The sequence below is a fragment of the Falco cherrug genome, chromosome W, assembly GCF_023634085.1.
Source record: "Falco cherrug isolate bFalChe1 chromosome W, bFalChe1.pri, whole genome shotgun sequence".
NCBI classification, from domain to species: Eukaryota; Metazoa; Chordata; class Aves; order Falconiformes; family Falconidae; genus Falco; species Falco cherrug.
In genome coordinates, this window is record NC_073719.1 from 16,486,995 (window position 1) to 16,506,619 (window position 19,625).

Sequence of the window (19,625 nt, forward strand, 5' to 3'; positions counted from 1 at the left end):
GCTCCTGCGCGGTGCCCGGCCGCGGCGCTGCCGAGCGGGGCCGGGGGCAGCGAGAGGCGCGGCGGGTGGCGGCGGCGCTGCGCCCCCCGCAGAGCACTCGGGCCGCTGCCGGGAAGCCCGGGGGGTGCCGGCGTACCGGGCAGCAGCAGCTCCCCGCTGGCCCCGGCGGGGCCCGCGCTGCGAGCTCGCGGGGCGGCTCGGGCGAGTCGGTTTTAAAAGCAAATGGCTCAAACTGGGAAGCGCTTGTCGTTCAGGGCAAGGGCATCTCGTCAGGGAGTTATGGCCAAAACAGCTCTGCGAGCAATTTGCCTCCTAGCTTGTTGAGCAGTCCTGCTTGTGTGCCATCGTTAGCCCTGGGCAAATGGATGCCAAAGGAACAAACAGCAAGGGTTAATATAGCGGGAGGGGGGCTGGGGGGGGCTGTAGGCACCATCTAGTTACCTGCCTTGCCATGACAGGGTCAGAAAGTTACTTTCCAGTAAATGTGGCCGAGCTGGCACTGCCACAAAAGAACACAAACGCGCACTGAGGGTATGGAAACGTGGTCCAGAAATCAAAAGACAGGTCACGCCTTTGGTGTAGATAAGTTGGGAACCATCCTCCTATTCTACTGCTGCGGTGATGCCGCTAGGTAGTTCAGCGTGGTGAAACCTTATTATAAGTACCATAAGGTTTTGGGGTGATGTCACAGTCCAGTATACCCTAGATGGTGTGACTCATGGAACACCTTGGCAGCACACTTCTTCCTCTTAGAAACTGTCTCTTGCCAATGAGTTTGTGAAAAACGGAGAGATGGGAAAGAAATCCTCAATCAGAGAGAGGGACACACTTCACTGTGATTAGCAGTGAAAATATTGATGACAACAGGACAGGAATCTGGTACCACTTTTTAGGGAGAAGATTCAGCCCTTTGAAATACCTTCTTTTTCTTCATCGCTAATAATGGTACAGCTCCTAAAACCTTCATTTTGCTTTCTGGAATGAGCCTTCACAGCTTTATCAAGCCTGTTCGCTCTGGCAGTGTTCTCGCCGACCAAAGTGGCTGATGTACAGTCACTTTCCTTAGCTGATCCTCAGTGTATTAGCAGCGTTCTGTTATTGTAGACGTGATCCCTAGAAGGAAAAGCTATAATAAATAATAATTTTAAAAAGACAGAAAAAAGACTTTTGTTGAAAACACAGCCAAGTAAATTCAGGTTGCAAAACCTGAATTCTATGAGTTTTGGGAAATGGCTATGAGCAGCAGCCATTTCAAGAGCACCTCTGTAATCAGTCTGACCATTTAATGGGGGAATGGAGAGCAAAATGCATTTTTTAATTGGGTGCATTTGTTTTCTTCCAAACATTAGAAGAAAGGCAGGAATTTATTTACAAGGTGGCAATACAGAGTAAACACAATCCATCTCTGTGCTCTTTCCAGGAGGAAGTATTTCTTCTCTAGTCCTTTTTCAAGTGCACGCATGCTCAGCCACAAAAACTTGGGTTTTTTACAGGTCATTCCCCAGCCAAGACCAGGAGACCCTACAGTTCCTGTGCAATGTCAAATGTTTCAGAATGGTATTAAACCCCCCCGTGATTACCCAGTTTTAGTTGGTAGGGACTTTGGTAGCTGCCTGGGCTGAAATTCAGTTTCAGGCTTGGAAGATAAGGGAGTGCTGATGGGTCCTGTGGATATAGTGTTAAGGGCACAACAGGAACTGTTTGTTTATTATTAGACAGAAAGGATGCAAAATTAAAAACTAGAATCTATCACCCAGAGCAACCTCAGAAGCACTTCTGGGAACTCTACTTCTGGGCCTCCATGACAAGGGAAAGACGGACTGAGTCAGCTACTAGTAAGCAACAAGTTACAGGGTTTTTTCCGCACCACCTCACACTGCATTGTGCCCTGGGAAGCAAAGACACCATTCCGAAAAACAAACCCCCACCTGCCTCCTGCTCAACTCGTGCCCGAGACAGGCTTCAGGGGGTGACCTTGGGCAAGGCCAACTGCACAGAGCTGTTCCGAGTGATGGTGGCGTTACTCCCCTCTCTTCCAAGAGGGAATGCATCCGTCGGAGCCCGACGATGCTGCCACGGCCTCAAGCTGCAGCCAGGCCTGTGCTGGGCCTTCACTGCTCTCAGCCCTGACCCTCACCCATGGACGTGACGGCCCAGTAGGACTGCAGACCTGCCCATCCCTATGGACCGGCCTGGTGATCTGCACTCTTGGCGCACTCTGCTTACTGTCCCCAGAACTCTTCTGCTCTTCTTGGTGAGGGCCTGTGGGGCTGATCCCTGGCCTGTGTGGTCACAGACCCTGCCAGCCTTGCTGTGGCTCTTGCTTTGCCCTTCCTCTGCAGGACAGCCTACCCCTGATGTGCCCTCGCAGATACTGCTGTGTACGTAACACTTCCGTCTTTACCCCTAAGAGCTACATCAGTATTACAGTCGCCTACTACTGTGACCATAGAAGGAACATCAAAAAACAGCCAAATAATTTCAGAAATACAGCCAAGAAAAAAAGTCAACAATATGAAAAGAAGTATAAAGAAAGAACAAAGGTTTCACAAGAAAAAACACCACAATAACCCAAACAAAATAAAGCTCACCTTTGTTCTTAATCTGCCAATTTCATTGACCATTTCAGAATACCTGCTCTTCATTTCTCCCTGCAAATTAAGCTGGGACAGTCCCCCTCTCTCCTCATACACCCTTAGTTCCTTCGTAGCTCTGCTCAGCAGCCTCTTCAACCTGCACAGCAAACTAGTCATGAAAACAATGAAGCAAAGGAACAAAACTGGACTTTTTCACATACTCTCATGTAAACAGCACAGACACCGCTTGCTTCATCTTTAACGTGCTTGACACACCAGGAATTACCAGGAAAAACCAGTATTCCTGTGCCACATACACTTGGAGAGTCCAGATTTCACCTGAAAAGAGGAATGAAAGACTCCCTTTTTCCCAGGAGAACTGCAGGGCAACCTGCACCTGCAGTTGTTTTGGCAGCTAGTGAAAACTAGGGGCTGGTGTACAGAAGTACCTTGCAAGAACTAACACGAGGCCGGCATCTGCTCACAGTTAGGTACACCTATTTTTACACTAAAGTTTAATAAAACATGACTTCTACGCAGGGATACCTCTTCACCACGCTAAAAAGCCGTCCCTCTTACAGTCTTTCTGCAGATCGAGGTTTCTTTTCATTTCTTGGTCCAGACGTAGTTCAGCTGGGCGTTTCAACTCTACCAGCTTCTTCACTTCCTTTCTTTCACTCTCGCACTTTCAAAAGAGAAAAGAAAGATTTATCACACACACAGAGCACAGGAAAAATACCTACGTACAGTCTGTGCATCTAGCGCTCTCCACAGAGAAGCTGCCGGACGTCTCTATCCGTTAGCCACGTTCCACAGAATGCCACGGGACGGAATTCCTGAGGATATTCCATCCCTTCAGGTTTCACATCAAACAGACCAATACGTAACTACAGAAACAGATGCCCTCGCTGAAGCAAAGGCCATCCTCTTCTAGACATAACAGGTGGAAAAGATGCTGGAGAACACTTTTGGCAGTGCCTCTGCTCATAGTAGGGATTACGTAGGTATGCACTTCATGGGAGAACATGGATCCATCCAAAGCTTTCATGGGATCTTCCAGCAACCAGCAGGCAGGGGCTTGTGGAGGAATCTGATCTTTTGGAGTTCTTCAACATTTTATTCCCCTCGGCCATTACCTCCACCTCTTCTGTGTGGGCATTTACTTAGCCACATGCTGGTTTTCCTCCTCTTGGTGTTTTCTCAGCCACACCAGAGGAGAGCTGGCAGCTGTTTTGACTTTGTACTTCCATTTTCCCTCTACAGAAAAGGAGAAAAGGGGAAGGCTGTCCCTTGGCAACTGGCAGGCGCTGCTTGTTTCCCAAGCACTCGTTCATTTACCCAGCATTCCTTCAGTATGTTTTTCTGCAAGGCTTTTAAGCTCCCGCTACGCTGAAAACATACAGCAGCTCCTCCACACACGCACTGGAAACATCAAGCATTTTAAACCTGCCCAGAAACCAAGGGGTCAGAAGATGACCACACAAAATCCAAGGAAGAACTGGGAACTGTGGCCTTGCTCGATGTGCTCAACTGATAGCAAACCACACTGGGAACTCTTCCCAACAGAGCCACTCCAGAACTTACACAAGGATACCCATCTAGCTTTTATTTGCTTCCTCCATGACCCCCAAACGATAAGGTACTCGCAGCCTGAATGGCAGGGATAACAGAAAACAATGATATGTAAGAACCTGACCAGAAGGTGCACGTGGTTCTCCTGGGTATTGGCTCGGTGCCTGGAGAATTTTCTGGGCTCACCTGTTGCAAGAGTTCAGCCTTCTCCTCGTCCAGCTGAGCAACGCGCTCTTCAAGGTGGGATCTTGACTTCAAGTGCTCCTCCCACGTGCTGTGCAAGTCCTTGGATGTCAGAGCCAGCATGTTCTGCTTCTGCGTCTGTGAAAGCAACAGTGGCAGAAGAAAAAGTAAGGTGGCCGGAAAAGACAAGAGCGCAGGAGAATGCAGTAACTTACACAGAAACAGGCCTAAGCTCTCCTCTCCCCATCCAAGACCTATGGCCAAGGTTGGCGTGGAGTGTAAAACACACCTTAGGAACCATAACCAAGAACAGCAGCTGGAGCTGGTGGGAAGAAGGAATACTCTAGAAGCGACAGGATGAGGTTACAACTTTGGGGGATAAGATGACATGCACACACACACAGAATCACCCTACAGCTTTCCTGCAAAGCTCCTCTGGTTCCCTCTATACTTCAGTTTTCGTAAGAACACTGCAAAAGGTGGTGCAAAAGGACAACATTCGCTCCTGCTTTCAACAGCTACGCTCAGATTTATTCATATAGTTACAGACATTAACTACCTTAGTTTTCACCTTTTTTTCCAACTCCTTTTGCAAGCGCAGCTTGTCTCTCTCCAGGTCACTGTGGTAGCGCGTAGTAACTTCAAGTGAAGCTTCTGGCATAGATTGCTTTTTAAGTGCAGCAGCAAGCTCCTGCTGCAGTTGTCCAAACATGCCCTAACGAAACAGTTAAATTAGCATGAAGAAAGTTCTAAGAACATGAAATACGCCTTTAACTTATTTTGTTATATGGTTAGACCTGTCTAGATTGAACCCAAAAGTATGAAATTTTGCCTGCCACCAGCAGGCATCTGCACAGATGATGACCTCTCGTCATCATTCTCAGCTGAGCACCTTTGACTATCAGCAGCTGTTCATGAGGATTCCTGTTTCCTAACACATAAAAAAGGCTCAGGTATTGTTCTTCCTTGAACAATACACAGGAACACACTGCAATCGGGTATTTTTTTCTAACAAAACCCAAAGAAATCTGTTGTGATCTAAGAGCCACAGTTTGACTGCAAATATTACTCCGGTGACTGAAGGCAGGACTTTGTGTTAGATTGTTCTTTCTTCTGTTTCTTCACTATACAAATACAATTTGCTGCGGGCATTTCGGGCGAGCGGGAGTCAGATTCAAATACTCACAGAGTTCAAGATCTGATCCGTTTATTGTACAAACCAGGTAGACTTTTATAAGGCATTCTATAAGCGTGCAATAATGTGGTTGGCTATTTTACAAGCGTATAATAATATGATTAGTTAACAATTGTTTACTGGGAAGATTTCTGTTTCTGCTTGTTCTGGCATGTAGGCTCCTTTCTGCGGTTTCCCAGCTCCTCTTATCACGTCCCGTTGGCCTTGGTTTTGAGCAAACATCTGCAATTTGCTCCTTTTTCTTCATCCCACTGTTCTGGCCGTAACCTCGTCTTATTTCTTCAGTATTTTTCCACTTGCTTCAGAGTTCAGTATAATCATTCAATACAGCAAGAGCCCCAACACAATTAAATGAATACAAATATCTGAAAGCTCCTTTGAGATACACTTTAAGGGTATGTTGAATCACATCCTCTTGTAGTCTTCTTACTCAGCTCGTTTTAGAAATACTGATAGATTAGGTTTACAAAAATCTGGATAGCTCATTATATATATATAGCTATATACATATAACACACACACACTCTCTCGCATGATCTTCAAAAGGAACCCATTATTTTGGTAGTAAGAATACAAAGCAAGTCACAGTTTACAATGATTGACAGTACTGCTGGAGTGTGGCTACACATCATAAAAGAGAAAGCTTAAGGTCACCGTCTGACATGAACTTTGAGGAACAGGCAGGCCCCTCAGAACCCTCAAAACACATACAGAAATCAACAGCTGGACATTACTAATACTCTTCAATCTTGACAGCAGCTTACAGAGAACCTCTTTTTTCCCCTCTGTAGAAGCTTCATATAAATCTATCCCCAACCACTTCACTTCTCTGTATCTTCATTTCTCAGCCCTCGTGTACTGGATGGTTCCTCCTTTTATACCACTCTCATTCATGTCATCAGTGCAATACTTACATCAAAACCATCAAATACTTTAGACTATTCTATAGGGCATAACATGGACTAAGGAAAATAGATGGAAAAAAGTTCTAGAGAAGAATCACCTTTCTTGATCAAAGCTTAGACTTGGATACCTTTTTTCTGTTCTCTGCTTAGATCCGAGGACTAATATCCCCGTTGCCAAAACTTTCCGCAATTCCGAGGGAAACATAACAAACCAGAACAAATGAGTATTCTTTGGTCCCATGCATGTAACTTACACCGGATACATTGGAGGAACAAACTAATTTCAAGAACGGACAAACTTTAAATTGTTCTTTCTACGCACATACTTTACCTGTCTTTCTACTACGTCAGTCTCGTATTTAAAGACTTGTTCCCTTAAATCAGTACGCTTGGCATTTAAATCCTTGTTTCGCTCTTCTGTTAGATAAACTTGCTTTTCTGTATCAGCTCTAAGTTTGTTGAAAATGTCTTTAAAACGCTCCTGCCCATAATCCACTATTTTTTCTTTCATGATCCTCTTGTTCTGCATCTCTTCCCATTGCTGATGGAGTAAAAAGGTTTTCACTCTGGAGCTGGGCCAATCGCTCCTGCAGGGACTCCTGTTTTATTACAAGTTTGCTTACTGGATCTTTCTCAAGTTGTCGAGCATGATCACATTCCTTTGCCCGACACTGGCCTTGACTTAATTCTTTTTTGTCATTTCTAAAAGCAAAGCTTTTTCTCCGAGCATTTGCTTCAACTGGTGAAGCTCATTTTCTAGCCTATTAGCTTTGCTTTTAGCTTTACACAGCTGCAGAGACAAGCTCTTGTTGGTTTCTTGCACGTCAGAGAGGTCACGATGGAGCTCGACTTGCAAGCAAAGGCATTCATCACGTTCTCTGGGAAATCTTCGTTCAGCATTGCTTTTTGATGACAAATGAAGTTTAAGTTCTTGAACTGCAGCGTTCAGGGAGGAACGCAGTGATTCAATTTCTGTCTCTAGTCTGTCTTTGCTTTTGTTTGTCTGCTCAAGTTTGGAAGTCAGCACTGCAGATTCTCTCTTTACTAAGTCCAGCTCCGCGTTGAACTGAAAAAACATTTGTCTTAATGCTTCCTTGTGCAGTTTAAGTTCCTTTTTGAGAGCTTCATTTTTTTCTTTCAAGGTCTCATTTTCCTTTAAATATTTTCCTTGTTCCTCCTGGTGCCTAAGTCTTACTTGAGTGAGTTCTAGCCTTAGCATAGCAATCTCATCTTGTAGTAACTGATTCTTGTACAACAGATCCTGTTCTCTATCAGTGCTGGATTCCTGAATGACAGGGAAAATGAATAAAGAGCCAATTGGGAAATGAATCTACAAAAAACCTGCAGCAATAAACTGCATTTTAACATTTCTAGTACCGAAGCATGACTTCAAAGATGAAGTTTCAGGCAATAAGCTACTCTGTGAACCCATGCACATGTACAACGTACGTACCCAACGGAAGTGCAACATAGCCTTAAAACCTAAATGAACATCCCAAATATACAGTTACGGTTTTTTCCCCCCTTAAACCAGCAACCAAAGCTTTTAAAATGACAGCGCTTTCTTGTATGTGCATGCCTTTATAATACTGCCTTTAAGGTTGAATTAGTTGTGCTACAGATCTGGTAAAAACAAGGCCAGAAAGGGTATTTTCCTTCTCAAATGTCTTCTGAACACTTATCCTTTTGTATTACTGAAAGTTAGCTATAAGACTCAATCACCCCCGGAATGCAATAGTCCTGTATATTTCCTCTTTATTGTATGTATAACTTTTTCCCACTTAAACACATTCACCCTACATTTATTGGGCAGCACAGCCAAGAACAAAAAGGCTTCAAGGCACTGCACATTCTTTAGGAAATTCAGTAAACTCTTTTCAAGATCTTTTTTAATACAGTGTTTATGATTGCTTTTTCTCCTCCAGTTACTCTAACTCTTACAGAGAGTTGAATTCATTGCTGAGAGTCGATCATAAAATTTTAGTTATGTGGAGGTGGCAAAGAAAGGCATACTTGAAGTAAGTTCAATAAGGGAATAACTAATTAAAAAATAAAAGCAATGGAAACACAAACACTGTCAAACAACTTTCTTCCTGGTCAACCTTGCCATAGGTAGCTAGGTGTTTCACTGCTAGAAAGCCTAAAAAGCGATGACAAAATGTCTATGAAATGGAAAATAACAGATAGGTTAAGAAACGGGGTAAATAGTGTCTTCTATTAGCTTCCGACTTGCACAAGTAATTCAGGTACATACAGGAGTGATGCTGCTTTCCAGAACTTTTAGACATAAGAGAAAACAAGAAAGGTATTTACCCAGATAAGTTACACTGGTAAACAGTAAATAAACATCAAGAAACAGAAAAAGTTATGTAAGATTTATTATGACTTTAAAACAAACATGGTGAAATGTAATTTATTAGAAAAAAAATCTGCTTACCTCTGATTTTTTTCCGATAGATCTTCTTGTCTCTTCTTCTAGTTCCTTTTGTCTCCCAAGGTGGTTGTTCAAAATTCCTTCTTGAAGGGCTCTGGCCCTCTTTTCCTGAGAGAGCTGTCTCTGTGTTTCATCACGTTCCTCTTCAACCTGCAGTAATACAATAAAACTGCTTGCATCTTAAGAAAAAACAGAGCTAGCAATACATCTTCCCATTCTCCCTTGCATACTTGAAAACATTTTTGATTCCCCACCGTTATGATAATCCACCTATAAATAAATAAATTTAAATTTTCTTATGAAAATTTAAGAAGGCGAAATACAGGATGTTTTGTAGTAATTCAAAAAAAGGTCAGGCTTTGCCTGAAATACAAATGAAACCTAAATTTTGAAAAAGGAAAAAGGGAATAATAAACTGCAAAGCAAAAAAAAAAAAAAAAACAACCACCCAATTGTGAACCAACTGTACTCTACTGTCCTCAAAATTTGACAACTGTTATCCAACGCCTCTTCCATGAACAAAGCGCCTCCTTCTCTAGGCATACTGGAATACAATTGAAAAGAAGCAGAAAATAAGACAAAGAGTTTAATTCATTATTTAATAGACCTGTTTCAAGAGCTTTCTCAGTGTTCTTAACTCCATTTCTAAATTCCTAGACTGTAACTCAAGTTTCTGTTTCTCCTCCATCTCTTTACAACATTGATCTTCTTTCCTTCGGAGGTCTTCTCTCCTTTTCTCACACAGCACTTCTACTCTGAGCCTCTTTTCTTCTTCTTGTTTCAAAGAAGATCTGGGATTTAACGGAGTATTTGAGAAACAAAAGCACTGATATAAAAGTAGATATTCCACATGATGAACTTGCAGAGACAACTCAAACCATAAAAAATGTTAAACGTTTTCAGAGTTCATATTTTTACTGTACTTTTCAACTTTTTAAAGAATTCTAACTTCATGCCATTCTGCATGGTATCAGTTGTACAAGATACAGAAAAAAAAACTTTGAGTGATTTATCAGTTATTTGTAAGTTTGTATAGGGAAACACACACCAGTGTGCACACTTCTATAATAAAATTAAAAAAATCCATCTTCATATTACAGCCATTTTGCTGAAAAAGGAGTTTGTTGTCTCATCAGATCAAAGCATCGTAAACTTTTACTATGGTTAGTATACATTTTCTTAGTATACTGAGCATTGCCTACACATTACAGATTCAGTGACCAGAAGCAATACTGGTGAATCAGCACGCCACTTACCTATGGCAGACCCAACAATTTTTCAGCAAGCCTTCTGTAAGTCTAAAACAACTGCTGACCACAGGCAGAACAAGCAGCTTCTGTTTACTCCAGAAGGATGTCAGTGTTCAAAACCAGATTCAGAAATGCATGGGGTTTAAGCTGAATACGATTAAAAACAGTTTTAAACCCCAGTCGGATCTACCTCTGGGAGAAACTACAGCAATTTCATTTTGAAGCTGACTTACAAGGAAAGCCTTATGGAAGGTCAGCTTCTTTACCAACTGAAACAATCAGCAATAAGCACTGACATGGTAAAAAACGGTCCATGGTGTGCCCACGGTACCCAAACAAGCAAGCAGCTTTCTGTTTGATCATTATTTTGACTATTTTTTCCCATATACTCACAACAGTCAACAAAAAAAAAAATTTAAAAAATCAAGTGTCAGCGTAAGGGAAGAACTGCCAATTGAAAGCCTGCTTTAGAAATTCTGCAAAACAAGAATCAACCACCACTAAAATTACTTGAAAGACTGACAGAAACATTTGTATTTGAATGGCGTATATTGCAAGGAAAAAGCTTTACATGTAATTTCTAGGGTAATTTCGCAAAAAGTGTAACTTTTAAAGTATAAATTTAACGCTGCTTGGAGAATTCACTTAGAATGAAAATACTACTTCTTTATACTTGACAGATGCTTGAGGATTTTGAACACCTGCTGAAGTCAAACCCAGGCCAAGCTGGGACCGGCCTCGTCTTCCTCGTACTCCCCTCCCCCGCGCTGGGAGGCCCAACTCCCCCAGGCCCAGCTCCCGCAGCCTCCCCTCACAGGGCTGGTGCTCCTGCCCCCGCGCCAGCCCGGCATCTCCCTGCCGACCTCACACGGGCTGGGCAAGATCTCCTGGGCTGGGCGGCCAAAAACCGGACCCCGGGCTCGAGACACAGCTCAGCAAGCCCTGAGGAGGGGTGGGCACTCACTGCCCCCAGTGCCCTGGCACTGCTGCCCCCCAGACAGCCCAGGCCGCTGCGGGCCGCCCCAGCTGCCAGCTCACGGTGGCTCCTGCTGAGCTCGCGCTCTGCCTGGGCCGCCTGGCCCTGCTGGGCCAGCTCCCCAGCCACGCCATCCCACCGGGGATCACCACGAGGAGATCTCCCCTCCCAGGCCAGGGCTCTGCAGCTGTCCTTGCTCAACTGCCTACGGTGCCTGCTGGCCACCCCTGTCGGACGTGATGTCAACAGCGATGAGAAGCCTCACACCTCCGGGTCTAGCTCAGGAGTGTGGGGAAAGGGGCAATCCCAAACTTGACCTTTCCAACAAACAAACAGGTAAGCAAACAAATGCTCTAAGCTCTGGTTTGACTTGCACTGGGTGGAGTTACCAGAAATCCTAGTATTATAGGCCAACTGAAGCTGCGAGGACAAAACGAAAAAAAAACCCACACCCAACCACCTCGCAAATCTCTCTTATAAATCTGATTTCCCCGTACACACTCTCTTGCTCTTTTCTTGCTAGAAAACAAAGTTAGAACAACATCCAGAAGACTGTACATGGAGCTGGTATCCGGACGTTTTTCCCCTCTCACATTATGTACTTCATAGCATAACTGGCCCACGGGATTCAAAAAACCCAAACCCAAAAGACTGGAAACTTCTCATCCTGTTGCCTGCACCATCAGTGTCTTTCGGAACAAAACCACTGACAAGATAATACATTATCAGACCACAATTTACATACTTAAGGCTCTGGATACCCCTTTTCCATTCCGCTTCTTGGTGAGCCAACACGGATTTCAAATCTTGAGTCTTCTCCGCTCTGAACTGTGACTCCTCCCTTTCATCTTCCAATTTCCTCACTTCTCTTGAGAGCGCTTTATTCCGATTTTTCTGACGTTCTATTCTCTGTTCATATTCAAGAAGCATGTTTTGCATTTTCAACAAAGTAGCAGAACCTGTTTTTAGACAGAAAAGACACAAAGCTGCACAAATACTGCCCAATGTATAAGCTGTTCAGTGCTTTGCTGTATTAGGTGCAGGTGGCAGGTTAGTGGGAAGGTCCCTGTGAGAAGAAGCCAGGGGTCGCCCCGTGCTGGCCATGGACGGTTTCGATGGACCCACCGCAGGGCACAGCTGAGCCTCTCAGCCGTGCTGGCAGCTCCTCAGGAAAAACAAATGTAGGAAAGGGCGAAACCACCACACGGGCAGAGAAGGGGAAAAGCATGTGAAAACCAGCCCCGCAAACGAACACCCAGGTCAGCGAAGGAGGAGGGAGAGGTGCTGCTCCAGGTGCCAGAGCAGAGATTCCCCTGCAGCCCCGGAGAGAACCATGCTGGAGCAGATACCCACAGCGCAGTGCTGCGGAGGACCCCGTGCCAGAGCAGGCGGATCCTTCCCGAAGGACCTGCGACCCATGGAGGGCCCAGGCTGGAGGAGATTTTCCCCAAAGGACTGCAGCCTGGGGGAGGACTCACACTGGAGCAGGGAAAAGGGACGAGGAAGGAGCAGCACAGAAACTGCTACGTCCCGACTGCCGACCGCAGCCTCCCCGCGCTGCCTGGGGAGGTGGCAGGGAAGGAGCGCAGCAGAGCTTGAGCAGGGGGGGTGCCGACGTGTCCTTCTCAGGTTTGGGGTCTTTGTTTCTCACTATCCAAATGTATTTTAATCGGTGGAGTCTGTTTTGCCAGTGACAGTCACTGGGAAGTGACAGCCCTGCCTTCACACTGACCCACCAGCTTTTTCGCCCCGTTTTGTCAAGGAGGGGCAGTGGCAGCACTGGGGGGGGAGTTTGGCCTTCGGCCAAGGTTAACACTTGCCTAATGAAATTTTAGCATAGTTTAAGAGCCCTAGTAAGTGATGCTTATGTTTATATAATGCCTTGTGCACATATGCAAGCATCGTATGACAGTTGAAATTTGTTATATATATGTACTTATTATTTTTAAGCAAAGCCATTATTTTGCTGTACTCTTTGTCATTAGCTGTTAGAGGGGGGTGCTGGTTGTGGCTGGGATAGTGTTAATTTTCTTCGCAGTCGCTGGTACGGGGCCATGTTTTACAGTTGTGCCGCAAACAGGGTTGGTAGCACGGGGATGTGTTCGTTATGGCCCAGCAGCGCCCACACAGAGCCAAGGCCTTTTCTGCTCCTCACCCCACCCCACCAGCGAGCAGGCTGGGGGTACGCAAGGAGCCGGGCCGGGACACGGCTGGGACAGCTGACCCAAGGGATGTGCCATGCCACGCGGCATCATGCTCAGCATATAAAGCTGGGGGAGGACGAAGGAAGGGAGGGACATCCAGAGTGATGGCACTTTGTCTTCCCAAGTATTTGTTATGCGTGACGGAGCCCTGCTGTCCTGGAGATGGCTGAACACCCGCCTGCCCATGGGACGTGCTGGATGAATTCCTTGCTTTGCTTTGCTTGCGTGCGTGGCTTTTGCTATTAAACTGTTTTCGTGCCGACCCATAAGTTTTCTCACTTTTCCCTTTCCGATGCTCTCCCCCACCCCACTGGGGTGGAACAAGTGAGTGGCTGTGTGGTGCTTAGGTGTTTAGGTGTGGCTGGGCTTAAACCACATCAAGGGGATATAAAGAAGAAAAAGCTCTTGCTGACTTTTGATGACCGCATTAGAAGGAGCTGAACTGTACTTTGCAAGAAACTGCTTCTCCAGCTCTGACTAGACAGAGAACCAATGATAACGTAAGGCACATCGGCTGGTAATGCAGGCAACATCTCAGGTTAGGTGACAGTTTCACAGCTTTTGAGGGGGATCTCTAGTCACAAAGAGATACTATATCAAAATATGAAATTAAAATACTTAGGAGTGCCTACAAAGAAATCATGTTTTAAGGGGAACTTGTAACAGCTGAAGACAGAGACTTGAAAACATACCCCTATGAACCACGCTAAGCTCTTCCAACAGCAGCATAGTCTCCTTGTAGGCTGAAGCTTCTAACCGGACATCCTCTGAAGTTGGGTCAGATGAGTGAGTTAAACCAGGGCCATCAGTTACTTCCATTGGTATGCTGACCTACAAAAAATACAGTACTTTCTGTAATTCCACTGTCTAGTATTACAGACCATTACAAATGCAGGAATGATTCATTCTCTCCTTCACAGCCCACAGATTTGTCTCAAATACAATAAAGCTGCGTACCAGCAGCAATTTGTACATCTGGTTGATCACTACATAAACACTGCTCCCATCGAAGTGATTAAAAGCTGATAGAGACTGTTTACCAAGAAACTAGTTTTACAGTACCTCGTTCCTTTCACTCCTGGTTGTTGCTGCAGGTCTAGAAAACAGAAATATATTTCAGTACTGAAATGCTTACTTTGCATTATGAATAATACCTACCGTAGCTTTGAAAACTTAATTGCAGAACTGAATTAAACTAAAATCTGGTATAGTAACTTTGCTAGATATAGTTCAAGACTGAAACAATTATTGTGTGCTATTAATGTCTACTGGAAGGCTAATTTTTCCGCAAGATATTAAGCAAACAGTTGAAATAACTGTTCCCTAAACTTCACGCAAAGTGACAGAAATCTTACAGCTACAGACATGGAGCTATACGGTTACGTGCATTCCCTGTTTAATACCAGGGGTTCAGCTCCCTTCAGTACTGAGAATCCTTCTCCTACAGGTCAAAGAACTGTAATTTTGGATTCTCTGGTGTCCTGGGTCTGGCTGGGATGCAGTTTATTTTCTTCACAGCAGCCCACACAGGGCTGTGCGTTAGATTTCTGACCAAAACAGTGTTGCTAACACACCAGATTTTTAGCTAGGGCTGAACAGTGTCAACAACTTCTCTTTCGCACTTTGCCACAACCCACACAAGTAAGTTCAGGGTGGGCAAGAAGTCAGGAGGGAACAGCTGCAAGAGAAAAGGTGGAGCGGGGAGCAGGGCAAAAAATCCTGAGGTACCTGCAGTGAAAAAAACTGAGATACCTCACCCTTTTTAAACACATGAAATACTTCTATGCCTGTGCACACACTCATGTAATTAATCAGAATTTGTGCACGTGACCTCATTGTTGACTTGGCCAGCATGTTCAAAAGCACTCTAAACAAAAGTGAAGTGTTTGTCAACACAAAGCGCATCAGGTAGTCACAGGAAAGAACAAGAAAGAACAAGAAAGAACATCAGGTGGTCACATGAAAGAACAAGAATCTTCATAGGCGTCAGGTTTACAAAAAACCTAAACACACAACAAAAACCCAAACTAGCCTCTAGCTCTCAGGCCAATTTTTATCATTAAGTAAGTTTTATTTTCAACATTCCTTATAGGCACACCTTCCTTCATCCTCAGTTGTTTCACTGGAAGTGCTCTCATCCGGTACTTGACCATGATTGCCACTGGAAGAGCTCATCTGCTGATGAGCCTTCTGCTTTGAAGGCTGTCTTTTACCTTTCTTTGCACCTTTGGCATTCAGGGCAATTTTACTGCATTACACAGAAAGAAAGAAAAAAAATCACCAAGTGAATAGGTTTATAAAAAATATTTCTGTGAAACAGACATACTTAAGATGATGTCCAGAAACAACCGAGACAAAAAATATCTATGATAAAATCACAGACTTGACTGTAAAGATCGTGGAATATGCCCAAGTATTTAAAACCCTTCCCCTAGGAGTGAGGGGGACACGTGGAATCTGAGCTAGATCCAGGTTAAGCTGGACTATATCCAATAGCCACGGTACAGAAAGCACCTAGAGCAGAGATTCCTTTGAAGGACAGACAGAAAAAGCTCCTGCTTAGGTCTGCATAAAAATACGTGTGCCTTCTTTAGACTTTTGAGATTGGTTTGGTAATATCATCTTTTCCCCTCTCCTGACAAAGGGCATATTAACTTAATGAAAAGGAAAACACCAACTGCACGGAGATCACTAAAATCACCTAGAAAAGGGAGGAGTAGCAAACCCCAAGTTCCTACTTTTCTTTTCTAGGTGGCCTTTTCCTACAAAAATAACTGCTTTCTCCAGTCTTCAGTTCTGGTTTTGAAGATGCATTTTACCTCAGTGTTGACATGGAAATCACAGGAATTTAGGTGGGGGTTTTCTTTTGGTTTCCCCTTTTCTTTTTTTAGAGCAGGCAATAAATTTGAACCTCCATCGTGCGCTTCATTTTGTCAAAAAAGAATTTTTCTTCATTTTTTGAGAAGCAGTGGACTACTCACTATGGCTTTCACCACTGAGGAAACTACTTCAACTACCACAGTATCAGAAAACCTAAGACACTTACATAGCACTACAAATAAGAGCTAGAGATTATTTCCTTAGCTTACCCTTTCATTGGCACTTTAATCAATTTTGAGCTCTCCCCAGATGAAAAACTTTTTGTCTTTTTCTTCTATTGTGTTTTCATTCTCCATTTTCAAACAGTCATTCTTCCTTACAGTAATCTTTTGTTTCATTTGCCGATTAGTGATGTTAATTAATTTATCCACACACTCCTGTTTTGCCACGGTCTGCACTTTTGAACATCTTTGTTTGCTTTTTTCCTTCTTAACCTATAACAACAAAGTTAAGCTTCACGTATTTCTAGAAGACAGAAACACCACATCCAAGATTGATTAATTCAGGGTTTACCCCTGAAATAATATAAAATGATCTTTTTTGTAATTCATACAGAAGCATTTTCACAAAATTACACTACAAAGTGTATTATGCCATTGAAAGTACTTTGAATTCACTCATCATGCAAGACATAACAAAAATACAGCCCTTAGAAAGAAAACAATAGTGTCTCTTAAAACAGGAACAAGAAAAAAGTGAAAACATTACTGATGGACAAAGCGTTAGGAGGACTGCACAATGTTCGTTGTAACACCACCAGAAAAAAATCAAGTGGATCTGCGAACAAGGAGAGGAAAGAAAAAAAGATCCCAAACCCACAAACACAACTGGTTTCACAGGAAAGAGGAATTTTAGTGAAAGGCAATGAAGACACACCACGCAGATAGCACAGCACATGAATTAGTAGTCAAGACCCTGTCCAGAAGCTATTTTCATTCTTTGATTCAGAATCAGAACTGATATAATTGTATGGATTTCTTTTTATGGCAATGAAGAGATAACTACTTGCACTGGAACCAAGTGCCACCTATTGTTAAACTGGAACAATAATGCATTCCGTTTTCCAAAAATGGGGAAAAAAGACAACTCTCCACTGCCCTCTTTATTCACCAGTCACCTATTCCCATTAGAACAAACCCCAGTTTGTAGGAAGCATCTTCCCGTCGTGACCAATAGCTCAAGTGAACAGGAAATACTCTGCCTGGCTCCAGAAGGCTGCGGGTCTCCCCAGGCTCTTTTACACACGCTCCATCGCTGCTATCGCTTCAGCAGCGGTTTTACCTCCCAACAGAGACTTCCTTAAAAACATGTTCTGACTTTCCCGAACAGTGGATTGTATCTCACAGTTTCATTGACTTGCACAGCAGAATCCTGCAGTTTCCGTTGAAGCTAACAAAGACTGTGTGCTTTCAAACCCAAGCACATCCAGCACCTCCACCATAACTCTGAGTTAGAGCTATTGCCTAAACCACTACAGGCTGCACACGCTGCCCGTGCCAGCCCTGGCTAGCCCAGCCCTGTTTTACCGATTCATCCAGGCACTTGCATCAGTGCCTCTGACTTGGTGAATTTACACATGAGAAACCAGGCCTTTCTGACCAACACCCATGCTCTTTAACTGCACCGGTTATTTTTAAATTAATGACACATTACTAATTAAAGTGACCAAGACAAGTCAGAACTACAGCTCGGTTGTAGTCAAAATCACATGCGCCGCAGATTTTCCCTGAATTTCTTCACAGCATCACCTATGATTGCTGTTGTCAAATACATGACTGCTGCTTTCTTTTCTTTACCTGCAGAAAGCTTGGCACAACACGTACAATATTGTACAACATACAGCTCCAGCTGACAGTCAGACCAGAATGACCTTCCTGCAGTGCAGGCGGGCTGCATATCTCCAGTAGCACCCACAGCCCCAGCCTGCACTGCTTTAGAGACAGCAAAGATCCGCGCTGATGAGAAACGCTCTCATGCACATGGCATTTCACCTTGTCCATGGATTTGAAACACGGGTTGCTTCGCGAAATTTAATTGTATGGTTTCGTTCCAAGGCAAAACAGACTGTCCAACAACTTTCCACTTACACTAAAAACCATAAATCTTCACCTTCCATATGAACGGGTACATGCCAGGATATGTACTGCTGATGAATTTTTTCGCATGTTGCTGGGGAGCAATACCTGCACGTGTTCATCTTTTTGTCCACCTCTACTGGGATTCCCTCTAGCTGGGTACGTTGCATCTCAGGGTTGTATGGAGGGGATTACCTCCAAGCAGCGGGACAGATCACCCCTGTCGCTCCTAAACTGCCTCTGCTGAGCATCTCGGTGCCTCCCACAGTGGTGGCTTGCTCAGGAAGAGGTGGCCTGTGATGGCTCCTCTCCAGTGCACATGCCCACAGGACCACCGAGCAAAGGACTATCCCACACCATCCTCCCCCTCTCTGAGAAAGAAAGCACGTACCTATCTATGGCTAATCTCCCTTCTGAAGCAGTACAGCTCAGCTGAGACCTCAGACTGCTTTTCTGCAGCACCTGGGATTCTTACCAACACTGTCTCCGTGGACTCTACCCGGACTCAGTTTTGTGCAGAGGAGGTGTTTACTGCCGCATGCGCAACAGCAACGGCAAGGGCAGGCAGCGCAGCGATCTCCTGTTACCGAACGTGCTGCTCTGGGACTCCCAAACAGGCGGTCAGTTATAGCCCTGGCAAAGTTCTCCAGCAAAGCCACCCCCGATTTGTACCCACCTCAGCTGTACAAACACGGTGTAACCAGACGCGCAGCGGCTCTTTACCTCCAGCACTGTATGTCCCTTTCCTTCCCATGTCACCACCACCTGCAAAAGCGCTCACGGAAATGAGCAAACCCCACCTGCCAGAAAGAGGCAGGGCTTTCAAAGGGAAGGAGGGTATTCAATGGAAGCTGCAGATGTGCCCTGCCTGGAGAAGGCACCACTGGCAACCCCTCCTCTGTGAGAGCTGGGGACATGCAGAGGGGGAGGAAGGCAGGCGTCGGGGAGGAACTAGAAGCCCTGGTTTGCTACTGCTGCAGTAGCCCTGGCTGTGGGGACAATAGAGCTCGCCATGAAATGACGATCAACCAAAATATTTCAGAGGGGCACAGCAGGGAGCACAAGCTGCTGGGCATCAGCAAAGGGCTGTGCTCAGCTTCTCTGCGGCAGGTTGTCATAGGCAAGGTGAACACGAAGCACAGGGAGGATCTGCAGTTCTACCTGCCTTGCAGGGGCTTGGCCTGAGCTCCCCCTTCGCAAACCAAGTCACCCTCCCACCACACCGCACAATCTCTGCTTCATGTATGTCCCAGCAACTGGGGTACCACATGCAGAGAAATCTGAGAGGTCCCCCCTGGTCACAGCTCTAGTCATCACTGGTTCCAACAACTTCTGATGCTCAGGGTGTCCCCTGCGCCCTGGGTCCTCCCTCCAG

At 44.9% G+C, this 19,625-nt stretch overlaps 1 protein-coding gene across 3 annotated transcripts; it reads right to left on the bottom strand.

Annotated features, from left to right (window-relative positions):
• Positions 1-246: 246 nt before the first annotated feature.
• LOC129734490 (ankyrin repeat domain-containing protein 26-like) lies at positions 247-16,438 on the bottom strand. 3 transcript variants are annotated; one of them, XM_055698046.1, is made up of 6 exons: positions 6,763-7,257; positions 4,891-5,046; positions 4,335-4,469; positions 3,134-3,261; positions 2,592-2,733; positions 247-1,113 (listed from the first exon to the last, which is right to left on the bottom strand). In XM_055698046.1, the coding sequence occupies exons 1-6, from the start codon at positions 6,958-6,960 to the stop codon at positions 1,096-1,098; spliced, it is 777 nt and encodes a 258-aa protein (XP_055554021.1). In that variant the 5' UTR covers positions 6,961-7,257; the 3' UTR covers positions 247-1,095. The 3 variants fall into 3 exon arrangements, 1 of the variants encoding a protein (XP_055554021.1); XR_008730068.1 differs by lacking the exons at positions 2,592-2,733; positions 3,134-3,261; positions 4,335-4,469; positions 4,891-5,046; positions 6,763-7,257 and adding an exon at positions 16,385-16,438; XR_008730069.1 differs by lacking the exons at positions 2,592-2,733; positions 3,134-3,261; positions 4,335-4,469; positions 4,891-5,046; positions 6,763-7,257 and adding an exon at positions 16,385-16,438 and having other exon boundaries at positions 247-1,126.
• Between the last annotated feature and the right edge of the window lie 3,187 nt (positions 16,439-19,625).